The sequence below is a fragment of the Manacus candei genome, unplaced genomic scaffold (genome assembly GCF_025592945.1).
Source record: "Manacus candei isolate 608988 ecotype Guabito, Panama unplaced genomic scaffold, ASM2559294v1 h1tg000206l, whole genome shotgun sequence".
NCBI classification, from domain to species: domain Eukaryota; kingdom Metazoa; phylum Chordata; class Aves; order Passeriformes; family Pipridae; genus Manacus; species Manacus candei.
The window spans coordinates 24,437-40,632 of record NW_026138254.1 but is presented as its reverse complement, the minus strand read 5'-3'; the positions used below and the strand labels follow the sequence as shown (position 1 = coordinate 40,632).

The following is a 16,196-nucleotide window of genomic DNA, read 5'->3' as shown; positions in this document are numbered from 1 at the left end:
CACCCGTCCCAACCCCCCCGGGTTTCCCCCAAATCCCCCCTAAGGTGTTGGGACCCCCCCAAAATCACTCGCACCCCTTTCAAACCCCCCCCAAATCCTCCCCAAGGCTTGGGGACACCCCAAAAATCACTCTCACCCCTTCCAGATCCCCCCGGGTGTCCCCCAAATCCCCCTCAAGGTGTTGGGACCCCCCAAAATCACTCTCACCCCCTCCCAGACCCCCCCGGGTGTCCCCCAAATCCCCCCCAAGGCTTGAGGACCCCCCAAAATCACTCTCACCCCTCCCAGACCCCCCCATTTGTCCCCCAAATCCCCCCCAAGGCTTGAGGACCCCCCAAAATCACTCACACCCCTCCCAGACCCCCTCGGGTGTCCCCCAAATCCCCCCCAAGGCTTTGGGACCCCCCAAAATCACTCTCACCCCTCCCAGACCCCCCCGGGTGTCCCCCCAAATCCCCCCCAAGGCTTTGGGAACCCCAAAAATCACTCGCACCCCTTTCAACCCCCCCGGGTTTCCCCCAAATCCCCCCCAAAGTGTTGGGACCCCCCAAAATCACTCTCACCCCTCCCAGACCCCCCCGGGTGTCCCCCAAATCCCCCCCAAGGCTTGAGGACCCCCCAAAATCACTCTCACGCCTCCCAGACCCCCCCATTTGTCCCCCAAATCCCCCCCAAGGTGTTGGGACCCCCCAAAATCACTAGCACCCCTTCCAACCCCCCCAATGTCCCCCAAATCCCCCACAAGGCTTTGGGACCCCCCAAAATCTCTTATACATCCCCAAACTCCCCCCCGATGTGCCCCCAAATCCCCCCCAAGGTGTTGGGACCCCCCAAAATCTCTCATACACCCCCAAACTCCCCCCGGGTGTCCCGCCAGATCCCCCCCAAGGCTTTGGGACCCCCCAAAATCACTCACACCCCTCCCAACCCCCCTGGGTGTCCCCAAAATCCCCCCCAAGGCTTTGGGACCCCCCAAAATCACTCTCACCCCTCCCAGACCCCCCCGGGTGTCCCCCAAATCCCCCCCAAGGCCTCCTGCACCCCTCCCATATCCCCTCCAAGGCTTGGGGATCCCCCAAAATCCCTCAACCCCCCCCCAAACCCTCCCCAACCCTCGGGGGACTCCCGAGGAACCGCCCCAAGCTCCGCCCACCGCCCGCTGGCCACGCCTTCTTCCCTTGACCACGCCCCTTCTTTGGCCCGCCCGGGGGTTGCTCATTCCCTTAGGCCACGCCCCCAACACCTTTGCCCCGCCCCCCGCTTACTGACCACGCCCCCTCAGTGGTGAGCGCTCTGGCCACGCCCCCTCGCCCGGACCGCGCATGCGTCGCCCGTTGGCTCCGCCCACAAAAGGGGCGTGTCCGGTGCGCGCGCGGGGATTTGAAAGGCGCGCGCGATTTGGAAGGGCCGCGATTGATCCGGGATCGGGATCGGGATCGGGAAAACGGGACCCAAAACCCCCCGGATACCCCCGGACTGAGACCCCCGGGCACAGGTGGGACACGAAGGGGCTCTGCAGCCCCTGAATCCCCCAATCTGGGACCCCCCAACCTGGGAACCCCCAATTCCGGGAGCGGCCGGGAAGGGGAACAGGGGCTGAGACATCCTTCCCCCCGGGATACCCAAAACTGAGACCCCCGGGCACAGGGGGGACACGGGGGGGGCTCTGCACCCCCTGAATACCCCAATCTGGGAACCCCCAGCTCCAGGAATGGCCGGAAAGGGGAATAGGGGCTGAGACACCCCCCCCCCCCAGATACCCAAAACTGAGACCCCCGAGCACAGGCGGGACACGGAGGGGGCTCTGCACCCCCCGAAATACCCCAATCTGGGACCCCCTCCCAAACTGGGAACCCCCAATTCCGGGAACGGCCGGGAAGGGGAACAGGGGCTGAGACATCCCCCCCCCCCCCGGGATACCCAAAACTGAGACCCCTGGGCACGGGTGGGACACGGGGGGGGCTCTGCACCCCCTGAATACCCCAATTTGGGACCCCCCAACCTGGGAACCCTCAATTCCCGGAGCGGGAACAGGGGCTGGGACACCCTGGATACCCCTGGACTGAGACCCCTGGGCACAGGTGGGACACGGGGGGGGCTCTGCACCCCCTGAATATCCCAATATGGGACCCCCTCAACATGGGAACCCCCAATTCCAGGAGCTGGGACACTCCGGATACCCAAAAGTGAGACCCCCTGGGCACTGGTGGGACACGGGGGGGGCTCTGCACCCCCTGAATATCCCAATATGGGAACCCCCCCAACCTGGGAACCCCCAATTCCAGGAGCTGGGACACCCCGGATACCCAAAACTGAGACCAGGTGGGACGCGGGGGGGGCTCTGCACCCCCTGAATACCCCAATTTGGGACCTCCCCCATCCTGGGAACCCCCTCCCATAATTCCCTAATCTGGGACCCCCCCAACCAGGGGCCACCCCCCCTTCCCCTGCTTTGAGATAACCCCCAAACTGAGACTCCCACCCCAAACTGGGACACCCCCCCTCCAATTCTGGACCTTGAGACCCCCCCCCAAACCTCGGACCCCTCTCCATCATCCCCCCAAATTTGGAACCCATCCCCCAAATCCCCCAAATTGGGACCCCCCACCCCAACCTGGGACCCCTCCAATTCTGGACCTTGAGACCCCCCAAAAGTTTGGACCCCTCTCCATCATCCCCCCCAATTTGGAACCCACCCCCCAAATCCCCCAAACTGGGACCCCCCACCCCAACCTGGGACACTCCCCCACCCTCCAACTCTGGACCTCTTCAATCAGGGACCACCCCCCCCAAATCCCCCAAATTTGGACCCCCCCTGGTGTCCTTCCTGCCCCTTGACACCCCTCTTGTCCTGTAGGATCCCAGCCATGGACACCTTCCAGTCTCCAGCCAGCTCATCCCGCAGGGAGAGACCAGGTGAGATCCCAAAATATTCCCAGAGGGGCCCCAAAGGCCACTTGGGAAGACAAAGGCCGTGATTCCAAACAGGGAATATCACGGAATGCTTTGGGTGGCAGGGACACCTCCCGCTGTCCCAGGGGATCCAACCCGGCCCGGGACACTGCCAGGGATCCAGGGGCAGCCACAGCTTCTCTGGGAATTCCAGCCCAGCCCCTCCCCACCCTCCCAACCAGGAATCCCTTCCCAATCTCCCCCCCAGATCTCCCCTTTCCCACTGGGATCCATTCCCTGGGGCCTGGCATTCCAGGCCCTCATCCCCAGTCCCTCTCCAGCTCTCCTGGAGCCCCTTCAGGCTCTGGAATGTGCTCCAAGCTCTCCCGGGATCCTTCCCTTCTCCAGCCTGGCCATTCCCAGCTCTCCCAGCCTGGAGCCAGAGCCTGCCATTGGATCCATCCCCAGCCCAGCTCCTCCCTGGGAAGGAGTTCCGGGAACAAGGGGTTTCCCTGGGAATCTCGGCACTCAGGGCAGGGTCTCCCTTCCCCTTTCCTGCCTTTTCCATCCCCACATTCCATAAAAATCCCTCTGAGTGGATCCTGAGTGTCCTTTATCCTGGAATCCTGGAATGGTTTGGGTGGGAAGGGATTTTAAATCCCATCCCATTCCATGTTCAGGGACACCTCCCACTAGCCCAGGTTGCTCCAAGCCCCGTCCAACCTTGGACACTTCCAGGGATGGGGAATCCACAGTTTCCCTGTGCTCTGGGATGTCCCTGTGGCCATTTGGGATCAGTTTTCCCACCCGTGTCCCATCCCAGCTCCTTGTGCATCCCGGGATTCCTCACTGTGGGATAAGGACCAGAAGCTCTGGATCTGTTTTGCCTTTGGGATCGAACCAGCCGAGGGATCAGGGGATGGAATCTGGGGGAATACTGGGGAAAGGGGGGATTGGAAGGAGCTTCCATGGAAATCCCAACTCGTTCTGGAAGTTGTTTGTGATCAGAGCATCCGAGTGGGAATCATGGAATGCTTTGGGCTGGAAAAGAGCTTTTTAAGGCCATTGAGTCCAACCATTCCCGAGCCACATTCCCGCTGCCAAGGCCACCACTGAGCCACGTCCCCAGGTGCCACATCCTCAGGGATTTTAAATCCCTCTGAGAATGGCAACTCCACCACTGGACAGTCCTTTCCATGCAGGAATTATTCCCAACATCCCCTGGCACTGCCCTGGCACAGCTCGAGGCCGTTCCCTGTTGTCCTGCCCCTCATCCCCCGGGGAGCAGAGCCCACCTGGGCTCGTGTCCAGCTGGAAGAGCTCCAGAACTTCCCTGGGATCCCTGGGATTCCCTTTTCCTTGCAGATGCAGGGCCCGTATCCGTCACTATCCCGGCCTCTCCCTTCATGCAGAAGTTGGGATACGGCACCGGAGTCAACGTGTACCTGATGAAAAGGTGCGTGGGGGGAGCTCAGGGGGGACAGGGAACAGGGATTGGGCAGCTTTTATTCCCCAAAAATCCCCCCCTGGGGATGGAAAACGGGCTCTGAGAGGGAAAGCGGTGCCGTCACCGCCCTCCGGGTGCCGCCGGATTCCCTTCCCACGGATCCGGAGCCCAGGGAGGGATGTGGGGACTGTGCCGGGCTTGTCCAGGCTGGGGAGGAGCCCTTTGTTTTGGGATCAGCCTTTCCCAGGGATTCAGGGCTCTGGAGTGCATTCCTGGCTCCTCAGGGCAAGCTGCATCCCTCCTGGAACTCCAGATGGGAACCGACACAAATTCCCCTCTCCCTGAGAATTCCAGGGAGGAGCAGAGCATTCCCGGGCCCACCTGGGGCACATTCCGGTTCTTTTGGCACTTCTGCTCCGTAATTCCGTGGAATAAAGGCAGCTGTTCCCCAGCCCAGCCCCTCGGGGGCCCCCATCCCGGCGTTATCCCGAGGGAGCGGCTCTGACACGCCGGGATTTTCCAGGTCTCCCAGGGGTTTGTCCCGCTCCCCCTGGGCCATAAAGAAGATCAATTCCAAGTGCAACCGGAGCCAGCAGAGCCTCTACAGGGACAGGCTGAGGGAAGAGGCCAAAATCCTGCGGGACCTCCAGCATCCCAACATCGTGGGTGAGTTCCCAGGGCGGGGAAATCGGGAATTCTGGAGCCTTCCCGCCCTCCCAGCCGGGAATCCCTTCCCAATCTCCCCCCAAATCTCCCCTTTCCCACTGGGATCCATTCCCTGGGGCCTGGCATTCCAGGCCCTCATCCCCAGTCCCTCTCCAGCTCTCCTGGAGCCCCTTCAGCCTCTGGAATGTGCTCCAAGCTCTCCCGGGATCCTTCCCTTCTCCAGCCTGGCCATTCCCAGCTCTCCCAGCCTGGAGCCAGAGCCTGCCATTGGATCCATCCCCAGCCCAGCTCCTCCCTGGGAAGGAGTTCCGGGAACAAGGGGGTTCCCTGGGAATCTCGGCACTCAGGGCAGGGTCTCCCTTCCCCTTTCCTGCCTTTTCCATCCCCACATTCCAGAAAAATCCCTCTGAGTGGATTCTGAGTGTCCTTTATCCTGGAATGCTGGAATGGTTTGGGTGGGAAGGGGCATTGAATCCCATCCCATTCCATGTTCAGGGACACTTCCCACTATCCCAGGTGGCTCCAGCCTTTTCTTGGACACTCCCAGGGATCCAGGGGCAGCCACAGCTTCTCTGGGAATTCCAGCCCAGCCCCTCCCCACCCTCCCAGCCAGGAATCCCTTCCCAATCTCCCCCCCAAATCCCCCCTTTCCCACTGGGATCCATTCCCTGGGGCCTGTCCCTCCATCCCTCGTCCCCAGGCCATGGGATCCCTGTGACATCCACAGCCACAGGACTTGGCTTATCCTGGGATTCCCAAACCCTTGGACACCACAGAGCCCTGTCCCCAAGGGCCACATCCCCAGGGATTTAAATCCCCCCGGGAATGGCGACTCCACCAGGGCCAGGAAACCCTTTCCATGGAGGAATTATTCCCAAAATCCCCCCTGGATGTGCCCCAGCAGTGCCCAGGGTGCTCCCTGTTCCCAAGGGGCCACTCCAGGAGCCCAGAGGTCCCTCCCTGTCCGGAATTCCAGGTGACAATGGATAAGTTTATCCCACCCTGGCTCTCCTGGTGGGAATGTTGGGAGATGTTTCCTCACCCCCGCGTTTAATTCCTGCCCTTGTCTTGGTCCAACATCCCAAAAAACACCTTGGGCTCCTCGTGGTCCTCCTGTTTGGGGTGTTCCAGGGTTGGAATTGGGTGGGAATTGCTGCCTCCATGGAATTTTGGGAAAAGGCCCCAATTCGGGGGCAGGGGCAGCCCTGACTTTTCCAAGGGCAAACATTCCCTCTGCTTGGAGGGCTCCTGGGCAGGGCTGGGAAGGGGAAAACCTGGAGGGAAGGTGGGATTGGGGAAGGGGAGGATCCAGGGAGAGCTTGGGAATTTTTGGGGAATTTTTGGGAATTTTTTTGGATTTTTTTCCTGAATTTTTTTGATTTTTTTTTCCCGATTTTTTGGTGGTTTTTTTATTTTTATTTTTATTGTGGCTTTGAGGACCTTTTTTTTGGGGAGGGGGAATAAAAGGGGGGTTGGGAATTCTGGGGGAATTTTTGGGGATTTTTTCCTGAATTGTTTTTGATTTTTTTTTTTAATTTTTGGGGTTTTTTTCTTATTGTGACCTTTCAGGATCTTTTTCGGGGAGGGGGGAAAAAAAGGGGGGTTGGGAATTCTGGGGGAATTTTGAGGAATTTTTTCGGATTTTTTTTTTTTAATTTTTGGGGGATGTTTTTCTGAATTTTTTGGAATTTTTTTTTTATTTTTTGAGGGGTTTTTTTTGTGACTTTTCGCAAAAATTTGGGTGAACTTGAGTGGATTCTGGGTAAATTTGGGTGGATTTGGGGTGAATTTAAGTGGATTTTGGATGAATTTGGATGAATTTGAGTGGATTCTGGGTAAATTTGAGTGGATTTTGAGTGAATTTGTGTGAATTTGAGTGGATTCTGGGTAAATTTGGGTGGATTTGGGGTGAATTTGGCTAAATTTGAGTGGATTTTGAGTGAATTTGTGTGAACTTGAGTGGATTCTGGGTAAATTTGGGGGGATTTTGTGTGAATTTGAGTGGATTTTGGGTGAATTTGTGTGAATTTGAGTGGATTCTGGGTAAAATTGGGTGGGTTCTGGGTGAATTTGTGTGAATTTTGAGTGAATTTGTATGAACTTGAGTGGATTCTAGGTAAATTTGGGTGGATTTTGGGTGAATTTGAGTGGATTTTGGGTGAATTTGAGTGGATTTTGGGTGAATTTGTGTAAACTTGAGTGGATTCTAGGTAAATTTGGGTGGATTTTGGGTGAATTTGGGTGGATTCTGGGTGAATTTGGGTGGATTCTGGGTGAATTTGGGTGAATTTGAGTGGATTTTGGGTGAATTTGGGTGAACTTGAGTGGATTCTGGGTAAATTTGGGTGGATTTGGGTGAATTTGTGTGAATTTGAGTAGATTCTGGGTGAATTTGGGTGGATTTTGGGTGAATTTGTGTGAATTTGAGTGGATTCTGGGTAAATTTGGGTGGATTTTGGGTGAATTTGTGGGAATTTGAGTGGATTCTGGGTAAATTTGGGGGGATTTGGTGTGAATTTGAGTGGATTTTGGGTGAATTTGGGTGAATTTGAATGGATTTTGGGTGAATTTGTGTGAACTTGAGTGGATTCTGGGTAAATTTGAGTGGATTTTGAGTGAATTTCTGTGAACTTGAATAGATTCTGGGTAAATTTGGGGGGATTCTGGGTGAATTTGGGTGGATTTGGGGTGAATTTGTGTGAATTTGAGTGGATTCTGGGTAAACTTGGGACTGGGGATGAGGGCCTGGAATGCCAGGCCCCAGGGAATGGATCCCAGTGGGAAAGGGGAGATTTGGGGGGGGAGATTGGGAAGGGATTCCTGGCTGGGAGGGTTGGGAGGGGCTGGGCTGGAATTCCCAGGGAAGCTGTGGCTGCCCCTGGATCCCTGGCAGTGTCCAAGGCCGGGTTGGATCCCCTGGGACAGCGGGAGGTGTCCCTGAACATGGAATGGGATGGGATTTGAGGTCCCTCCCCACCCAAACCCACTCCCTGACGTGTTCCCGCCCCCTCTCCCCGTTCCCACCCCCGTTCCAGGGTACCGGGCTCTCACGGAGGCTCCGGATGGCAGCCTGTGCCTGGCCATGGAATTCGGGGGGGAAAAGTCCCTCAACGACCTGATCGAGGAGAGGAGGGAGAAGGGCCTGGGCCCCTTCCCGGCCAGAACCATCTTCCAGGTGGCCCTGAGCATGGCCAGGGGGCTGAAGGTACGGGGGGGGGGGGGGGTGTTCCTGGTGCTCCAGGGATTGGGAATAGCCATGGAATGAAGGGATTCATCCGGTCCCACCCCCCATTCCATGTTCAGGGACACCTCCCGCTATCCCAGGGAATCCAACCTGGCCTTGGACACTGCCAGGGATCCAGGGGCAGCCACAGCTTCTCTGGGAATTCCAGCCCAGCCCCTCCCCACCCTCCCAGCCAGGAATCCCTTCCCAATCTCCCCCCCAAATCTCCCCTTTCCCACTGGGATCCATTCCCTGGGGCCTGGCATTCCAGGCCCTCATCCCCAGTCCCTCTCCAGCTCTCCTGGAGCCCCTTCAGGCTCTGGAATGTGCTCCAAGCTCTCCCGGGATCCTTCCCTTCTCCAGCCTGCCCATTCCCAGCTCTCCCAGCCTGGAGCCAGAGCCTGCCATTGGATCCATCCCCAGCCCAGCTCCTCCCTGGGAAGGGAATTCACCCTTCTCCAGGTGAACATTCCCAGCTCTCCCAGCCTCCCTCTCCCAGCCCCTTTGGATTCACCCCCTTGGGTCCCTGCAGCGGGAAAATCCCAGTCCAGGTGGTTTTATTCCCTCTCCCATCCCGTGTGGCCGGGGGTGGTTTTGGTGGGATGAGCTGGAATGTCGATGTCCTCCAAGGAGGAGACCTCGGTGTCCCTGGGAATGCTTCCCAAAGCATCCAAACCCCCCCCCCCACACCCCTGGAATTGCCCCAAGGCCACCTCGGAGCAACCCATGGACGGATCCAGATGATCCTCCACATCCCTCCCCACCGGGAGCAGATTCCGGAGCCGTTCCCTGAGTTTTTAGGGCCGAGCAGATGAAATATCCCGACATTCCCGGCCTCTGGCGCTCCCTTATCCCGATCCAAGGGGTTTTTCCCGGCTCCCCCCAGTACCTGCACGGCGAGAAGAAGCTGCTGCACGGGGACATCAAGTCCCCCAACGTGGTGGTCCGGGGGGACTTCGAGGCCGTCAAGATCTGCGACGTGGGGGTGTCCCTGCCCCTGGATGAGAACATGACCGGTGAGCGCTCCCGGGAATGCCGAATCCCGGGAATTCCGGGCCCGCTGGAGCCGCTCTCACCGCGGGGTTGGGGGAACGAAGCTCCACGGGAGGGTGGGATTGCCTGGGAAGTCCCGGGGAGGGTTAGAGGGTTGGAATTCCCTGGGAATTCATGGGAGGGTTGGAATTGCCTGGGAATTCCTGGGGAGGGTTAGAGGGTTACAATTCCCAGGAGAGCTAGGTTAGAATTCCCTGGGAATTCTCTGGAGGGTGAGAATTCCCTGGGAATTCCTGGGAGGGTTAGAGGGTTGGAATTCCCTGGGAATTCCCAAGAGGGTTAGAGGGTTACAATTCCCAGGAGAGCTAGAAGGTTAGAATTCCCTGGGAATTCTCTGGAGGGTTAGAATTCCCTGGGAATTCCCGGGAGGGTTAGAGGGTTGGAATTCCCTGGGAATTCTTGGGAGGGTTGGAATTGCCTGGGAATTCCTGGGGAGGGTTAGAGGGTTGGAATTGCCTGGGAATTCATGGGAGGGTTGGAATTGCCTGGGAATTCCTGGGGAGGGTTAGAGGGTTGGAATTCCCTGAGAATTCTGGAGCAGGTTAGAGGGTTAGAATTCCCTGGGAATTCCTGGGAGGGTTAGAGGGTTAGAATTCCCTGGGAATTCCCAGGAGGGTTAGAAGGTTAGAATTCCATGGGAATTCCCTGGAGGGTTAGAGGGTTGGAATTCCCTGGGAATTCCTGGCAAGGTTAGAATTCCCTGGGAATTCCTGGGAAGGTTAGAGGGGGATCCAAGGGCAGGAGGCAGCGGGATGGGAGGAATGTGGGCAAGGGAGAAGCTTTTAATGGGAATTTTGGAATCTGGGAGGGTTAGAGGGTTGGAATTCCCTGGGAATTCCTGGGAGGGTTAGAGGGTTAGAATTCCCTGGGAATTCCTGGGAGGGTTAGAATTCCCTGGGAATTCCTGGGAGGGTTAGAGGGTTAGAATTCCCTGGGAATTCCCAGGAGAGTTAGAGGGTAAGAATTCCCTGGGAATTCCTGGGAGGGTTAGAGGGTTGGAATTCCCTGGGAATTCCCGGGAGAGTTAGAGGGTTGGAATTCCCTGGGAATTCCTGGGAGGGTTAGAGGGTTAGAATTCCCTGGGAATTCCTGGGGAGGGTTAGAGGGTTGGAATTCCCTGGGAATTCCCAGGAGGGTTAGAGGGTTGCAATTCCCAGGAGAGTTAGAAGGTTAGAATTCCCTGGGAATTCTCTGGAGGGTTAGAATTCCCTGGGAATTCCCGGGAGGGTTAGAGGGTTGGAATTCCCTGGGAATTCTTGGGAGGGTTGGAATTGCCTGGGAATTCCTGGGGAGGGTTAGAGGGTTGGAATTCCCTGGGAATTCATGGGAGGGTTGGAATTGCCTGGGAATTCCTGGGAGGGTTAGAGGGTTGGAATTCCCTGGGAATTCCCATGAGGGTTGGAATTCCCTGGGAATTCATGGGAGGGTTACAGGGTTGGAATTCCCTGGGAATTCTTGGAGGGTTACAGGGTTAGAATTCCTGGGAGGGTTAGAGGGTTGGAATTCCCTGGGAATTCTGGGGAGGGTTAGAGGGTTAGAATTCCCTGGGAATTCTGGGGAGGGTTAGAGGGTTAGAATTCCCTGGGAATTCCTGGGAGGGTTAGAGGGTTAGAATTCTTGGGAGGGTTAGAGGCTTAGAATTCCCTGGGAATTCCCAGGAGGGTTAGAAGGTTAGAATTCCCTGGGAATTTCCTGGAGGGTTAGAGGGTTGGAATTCCCTGGGAATTCTTGGGAGGGTTAGAGGGTTGGAATTCCCTGGGAATTCCAGGAGGGTTAGAGGGTTAGAATTCCCTGGGAATTCTCTGGAGGGTTAGAAGGTTAGAATTCCCTGGGAATTCCTGGAAGGGTTAGAGGGTTGGAATTCCCTGGGAATTCCCGGGAAGGTCAGAGGGGGATCCAAGGGCAGGAGGCAGCGGGACAGGAGGAATGCGGGCAAGGGAGAAGCTTTTACCGGGAATCTTGGGAAATCTGGGATCCCTGGCACTGCCACGGGGCCAGATTCCCACCCGGGGAGGGGGGGGGGGAATGTGGGAACCAACCAGATCCGGGCTCCCCAAAGGAGCTGCCCTGGGAATTCCAAAGGCTTTAATCCATGGGAACAATGCAGGGACGGGAATTCCCCCCCCTCCTCGCCAGGGGGGAGCCGGGCGGGGTCCTTTTCCATGGAAAAGCCATTCCAGAGGGTGCCTTTTCCTTCCTCCCCCCCGGCAGTGAGTGACCCCCGGCTGTGCTACGTGGGCACGGAGCCCTGGAAGCCCCGGGAGGCGCTGGAGGAGGGCGGGACCATCACGGACAGAGCCGACATCTTCGCCTTCGGGCTCACCCTGTGGGAGATGCTGACCCTGAGCGTGCCACACCTGCAGCTGGGCACCGGGGACGAAGGTCTGGGGGGGGAACCACATTCCCGGGATAGCCCTTTCCATGGGGGAATTGTCACCAGTGTCACGGCTGAGCCTGTCCCGGGATAGCCCTTTCCATGTGGGAATGGTCCCCAATATCCCAGCTGAGCCTCTCCTGGCACAGCCCTTTCCATGTGGGATTTGTTCCCAGTGCCTGCCCTGGGACAGCCCTTTCCATGGGGGAATTGTTCCCAATATCCCAGCTGAGCCTCCCCTGGCACTGCCCTTTCCATGGGGGAATGGTTCCCAGCTGAGCCTGCCCTGGGACAGCCCTTTCCATGGGGGAATTGTTCCCAGTGTCTCAGCTGAGCCTGTCCTGGCACAGCCCTTTCCATGTGGGAATTGTTCCCAGTATCCCAGCTGAGCCTCTCCTGGGACAGCCTTTTCCATGCAGGAATTGTTCCCAGTGTCCCAGCTGAGCCTGTCCTGGCACAGCCCTTTCCATGTGGGAATTGTTCCCAGTGCCTGCCCTGGGACAGCCCTTTCCATGTGGGAATGGTTCCCAATATCCCAGCTGAGCCTGCCCTGGGACAGCCCTTTCCATGGGGGAATTGTTCCCAATGTCCCAGCTGAGCCTCCCCTGGGACAGCCCTTTCCATGTGGGATTTGTTCCCAGTGCCTGCCCTGGGACAGCCCTTTCCATGGGGGAATTGTCCCCAGTGCCTGCCCTGGGATAGGCCTTTTCTATGTGGGAATTGTTCCCCAGTATCCCAGCTGAGCCTGCCCTGGCACAGCCCTTTCCATGGGGGAATTGTCCCCAGTGTTCCAGCTGAGCCTGTCCTGGCACAGCCCTTTCCATGGGGGAATTGTCCCCAGATGAGCCTGCCCTGGGATAGCACTTTCCATGTGGGATTTGTTCCCAGTGCCTGCCCTGGGACAGCCCTTTCCATGTGGGAATGGTTCCCAATATCCCAGCTGAGCCTGCCCTGGGATAGGCCTTTCCATGTGGGAATTGTCCCCAGTGTCCCAGCTGAGCCTGCCCTGGGACAGCCCTTTCCATGTGGGAATGGTTCCCAATATCCCAGCTGAGCCTGCCCTGGGACAGCCCTTTCCATGTGGGAATTGTTCCCAGTGTCCCAGCTGAGCCTGCCCTGGGACAGCCCTTTCCATGTGGGAATTGTTCCCAGTGTCCCAGCTGAGCCTGCCCTGGGACAGCCCTTTCCATGGGGGAATTGTTCCCGGCTGAGCCTGCCCTGGGATAGCACTTTCCATGTGGGAATTGTTCCCAGTGCCTGCCCTGGGACAGCCTTTTCCATGCAGGAATTGTCCCCAATGTTCCAGCTGAGCCTGCCCTGGGATAGGCCTTTCCATGTGGGAATTGTCCCCAGTGTCCCAGCTGAGCCTGCCCTGGGACAGCCCTTTCCATGTGGGAATTGTTCCCGGCTGAGCCTGCCCTGGCACTGCCCTTTCCATGTGGGAATGGTCCCCAATATCCCAGCTGAGCCTGTCCTGGGACAGTCCTTTCCATGGGGGAATTGTCCCCAGTGTCCCAGCTGAGCCTGCCCTGGGATAGGCCTTTCCATGTGGGAATTGTTCCCAGTGCCTGCCCTGGGATAGGCCTTTTCCATGTGGGAATTGTCCCCAGATGAGCCTGCCCTGGGATAGCACTTTCCATGTGGGAATTGTTCCCAGTGCCTGCCCTGGGACAGCCCTTTCCATGTGGGAATTGTTCCCAGTGCCTGCCCTGGGACAGCCCTTTCCATGTGGGAATTGTTCCCAATATCCCAGCTGAGCCTGGAGGGATATTGGAGGCCGTTCCCTCTCCTCCTGTCCCTCGTTCCCTGGGAATTGGGGACCTCCTGGAACTTCCTGCCAGGGAATTGTGGGGAGCTGGGACAGTGCCAGGATGGCACAGGATCTTTAGGGATAGTTCAGGTTGGAAAATCCCTCTGGGATCACGGAGTCCAAGCACTTCCAAGGCCACCCCTGCCCCGTGTCCCCAAGGGCCACATCCACAGGGATCTGAAATCCCTCCAGGAATGGCGACTCCAGCCCTGCCCTGGGAAGTTCATTCCAGTGTTTAACCACCATTTCCATGTGGGAATTGTTCCCAATATCCCACCTGCCCCTCCCCTGGCCCAGCTGGAGGCCGTTCCCTCTCCTCCTGTCCCTCGTTCCCTGGGAATTGGGGACCCCTGGCAGGGAGTTGTGGGGTGGGAAAAGGTCCCTCCTGATCCCTCTTTTCTCTGGGATGAGCCCCTTCCCAGCTCCCTCAGATATTCCCTGTTCTCCAGCCCCTTCCCAGCTCCATTCCCTTCCCTGGACATGGAGATGTTCCCAGGGCTGGAGAACCTCTGGAGCCAGGCTGGGAGAGCTGGGAATGGCCAGGCTGGAGAAGGGAAGGATCCCGGGAGAGCTTGGAGCACATTCCAGAGCCTGAAGGGGCTCCAGGAGAGCTGGAGAGGGACTGGGGATGAGGGCCTGGAATGCCAGGCCCCAGGGAATGGATCCCAGTGGGAAAGGGGAGATTTGGGGGGGAGATTGGGAAGGGATTCCTGGCTGGGAGGGTGGGGAGGGGCTGGGCTGGAATTCCCAGAGAAGCTGTGGCTGCCCCTGGATCCCTGGCAGTGTCCCAGGCTGGGTGGGACCCCCTGGGACAGCGGGAGGTGTGGAACAGGATGGGATTTGAGGGCTCTTCCCGCCCAGTCCCCGGATCCCCAATCCCACGGGATTCACCCCCCGTATCCCTGTTTCCCCCCCTCTCCAGAGGATTCCCTGGACGAGGATCTCTTCGACGAGGCCGCCTTTTACTCTGCGCTGGGGACGCGCCCGGCCCTGAACCTGGCGGAGCTGCAGGACCCCTCCTACCAGCCCATCATCGACCTCTTCTCCGTCTGCACTTCCCAAGATCCCGGGAAAAGGCCCTCGGCCGCCCGGATCCTGGAGGCGCTGGAAGGGATCCAGCCCCAGCCCTGAGCCGGGATCCCGGGAGCGCCGCCGGGAAAACCTCCCGACCTCCTCCCTCACTCCCTGGGGAATGAGCTCCGGGAGAGGGTTTGAGGTCCTTTTTGGTTTTTTTTGGGATGGGTTTTCCCTGGTTTTGTGGTAAATAAAGGGGTTTGGGAATTCCAGTGTGGAGTTGTTGGGTTTTTTCCCTGGTTTTTTTCCAGGCGTTTGGGTGACGGGTGGGAAGTGTGTGTGCTCCTGAGGGGAGGAGACTGTCCTGAAATCCTGGGATATTGTCCTGAAATCCTGGGATATTGTCCTGAAATCTTGGAATATTGTCCTAAAATTGTGGAATATTGTCCTAAAATCGTGGGATATTGTTCTAAAATACTGGGATATTGTTCTAAAATCGTGGGATATTGTCCTAAAATTGTGAAATATCATCCTAAAATCATGGAATATCGTCCTAAAATCAGGGAATATTGTCCTATAATCGTGGGATATTGTCCTGAAATCAGGGAATAGTCCTAAAATCCTGGGATATTGTCCTGAATTTGTGGGATATTGTCCTAAAATCCTGGGATATTGTCCTGAATTTGTGGAATATCGTCCTAAAATCACGGAGTATTGTCCTAAAATCCTGGGATATTGTCCTGAAATCGTGTAATGTCGTCCTAAAATCATGGGATATCGTCCTAAAATCCTGGAATATTGTTCTAAAATCGTGGAATGTTGTCCTAAAATCGTGGAATATTTTCGTAAAATTGTGGAATGTTGTCCTAAAATTGTAGAATATTGTCCAGAAATCCTGAGATATTGTCCTGAAATCCTGGGCTATCCCTGCTGGAAGGGCCCCAGAAGGATCAAAGGTTCCAGACCCTTCTCCCTCCCTTTTTTTTTGGGATGGGTTTTCCCTGGTTTTGTGTTAAAAAATAAAGGGTTTGGGGAATTCCAGTGTGGAGTTGATTTTTTTTGGGATGGGTTTTTCTCCAGGTGTTTGGGTGAGGGCTGGGAAGTGTGTGTGCTCCTGAGGGGAGGAGATTGTCCTGAAATCCTGGGATATTGTCCTGAAATCATGGAATAATGTCCTGAAATACTGGGATATTGTTCTAAAATCGTGGGATATTGTCCTAAAATCCTGGGATATTGTTCTAAAATCGTGGGATATTGTCCTAAAATTGTGAAATATCATCCTAAAATCATGGAATATCGTCCTAAAATCAGGGAATATTGTCCTAATATCGTGGGATATTGTCCTGAAATCGTGGAATATTGTCCTAAAATCGTGGGATATTGTCCTAAGATTGTGGAATATTGTCCTAAAATTGTAGAATATCATCCTGAAATTGTGGAATATTGTCCTAAAATCCTGGGACATTGTCCTAAAATCATGGAATATTGTTCTAAAATCGTGGAATATGGTCCAGAAATCATGGAATATTGTCCTAAAATCGTGGGGTATTGTCCTAAAATTGTGGAATATTGTCCTAAAATCCTGGGCTATCCCTGCTGGAAGGGCCCCAGAAGGATCAAAGGTTCCAGACCCTTCTCCCTCCCATTTTTTTTGGGATGGGTTTTCCCTGGTTTTGTGTTCAATAAAGGGGTTTGGGAATTCCAGTGTGGAGTTGGT

General features: G+C 56.4%; 1 protein-coding gene across 2 annotated transcripts; it reads left to right on the top strand.

The window, feature by feature from the left end:
- The first annotated feature begins 1,317 nt into the window (after positions 1-1,317).
- Positions 1,318-14,912, top strand: PBK (PDZ binding kinase). Of its 2 annotated transcripts, none has more exons than XM_051774569.1 (9): positions 1,318-1,463; positions 2,300-2,322; positions 2,858-2,916; positions 4,258-4,348; positions 4,863-5,005; positions 8,041-8,210; positions 9,115-9,244; positions 11,493-11,663; positions 14,388-14,912. In XM_051774569.1, exons 1-9 carry the CDS (start codon positions 1,323-1,325, stop codon positions 14,594-14,596), a joined length of 1,137 nt encoding a protein of 378 aa, XP_051630529.1. In that variant the 5' UTR covers positions 1,318-1,322; the 3' UTR covers positions 14,597-14,912. The 2 variants fall into 2 exon arrangements, with proteins under 2 accessions (XP_051630529.1, XP_051630530.1); XM_051774570.1 differs by having other exon boundaries at positions 1,381-1,463; positions 2,300-2,312.
- The last annotated feature ends 1,284 nt before the right edge of the window (positions 14,913-16,196 follow it).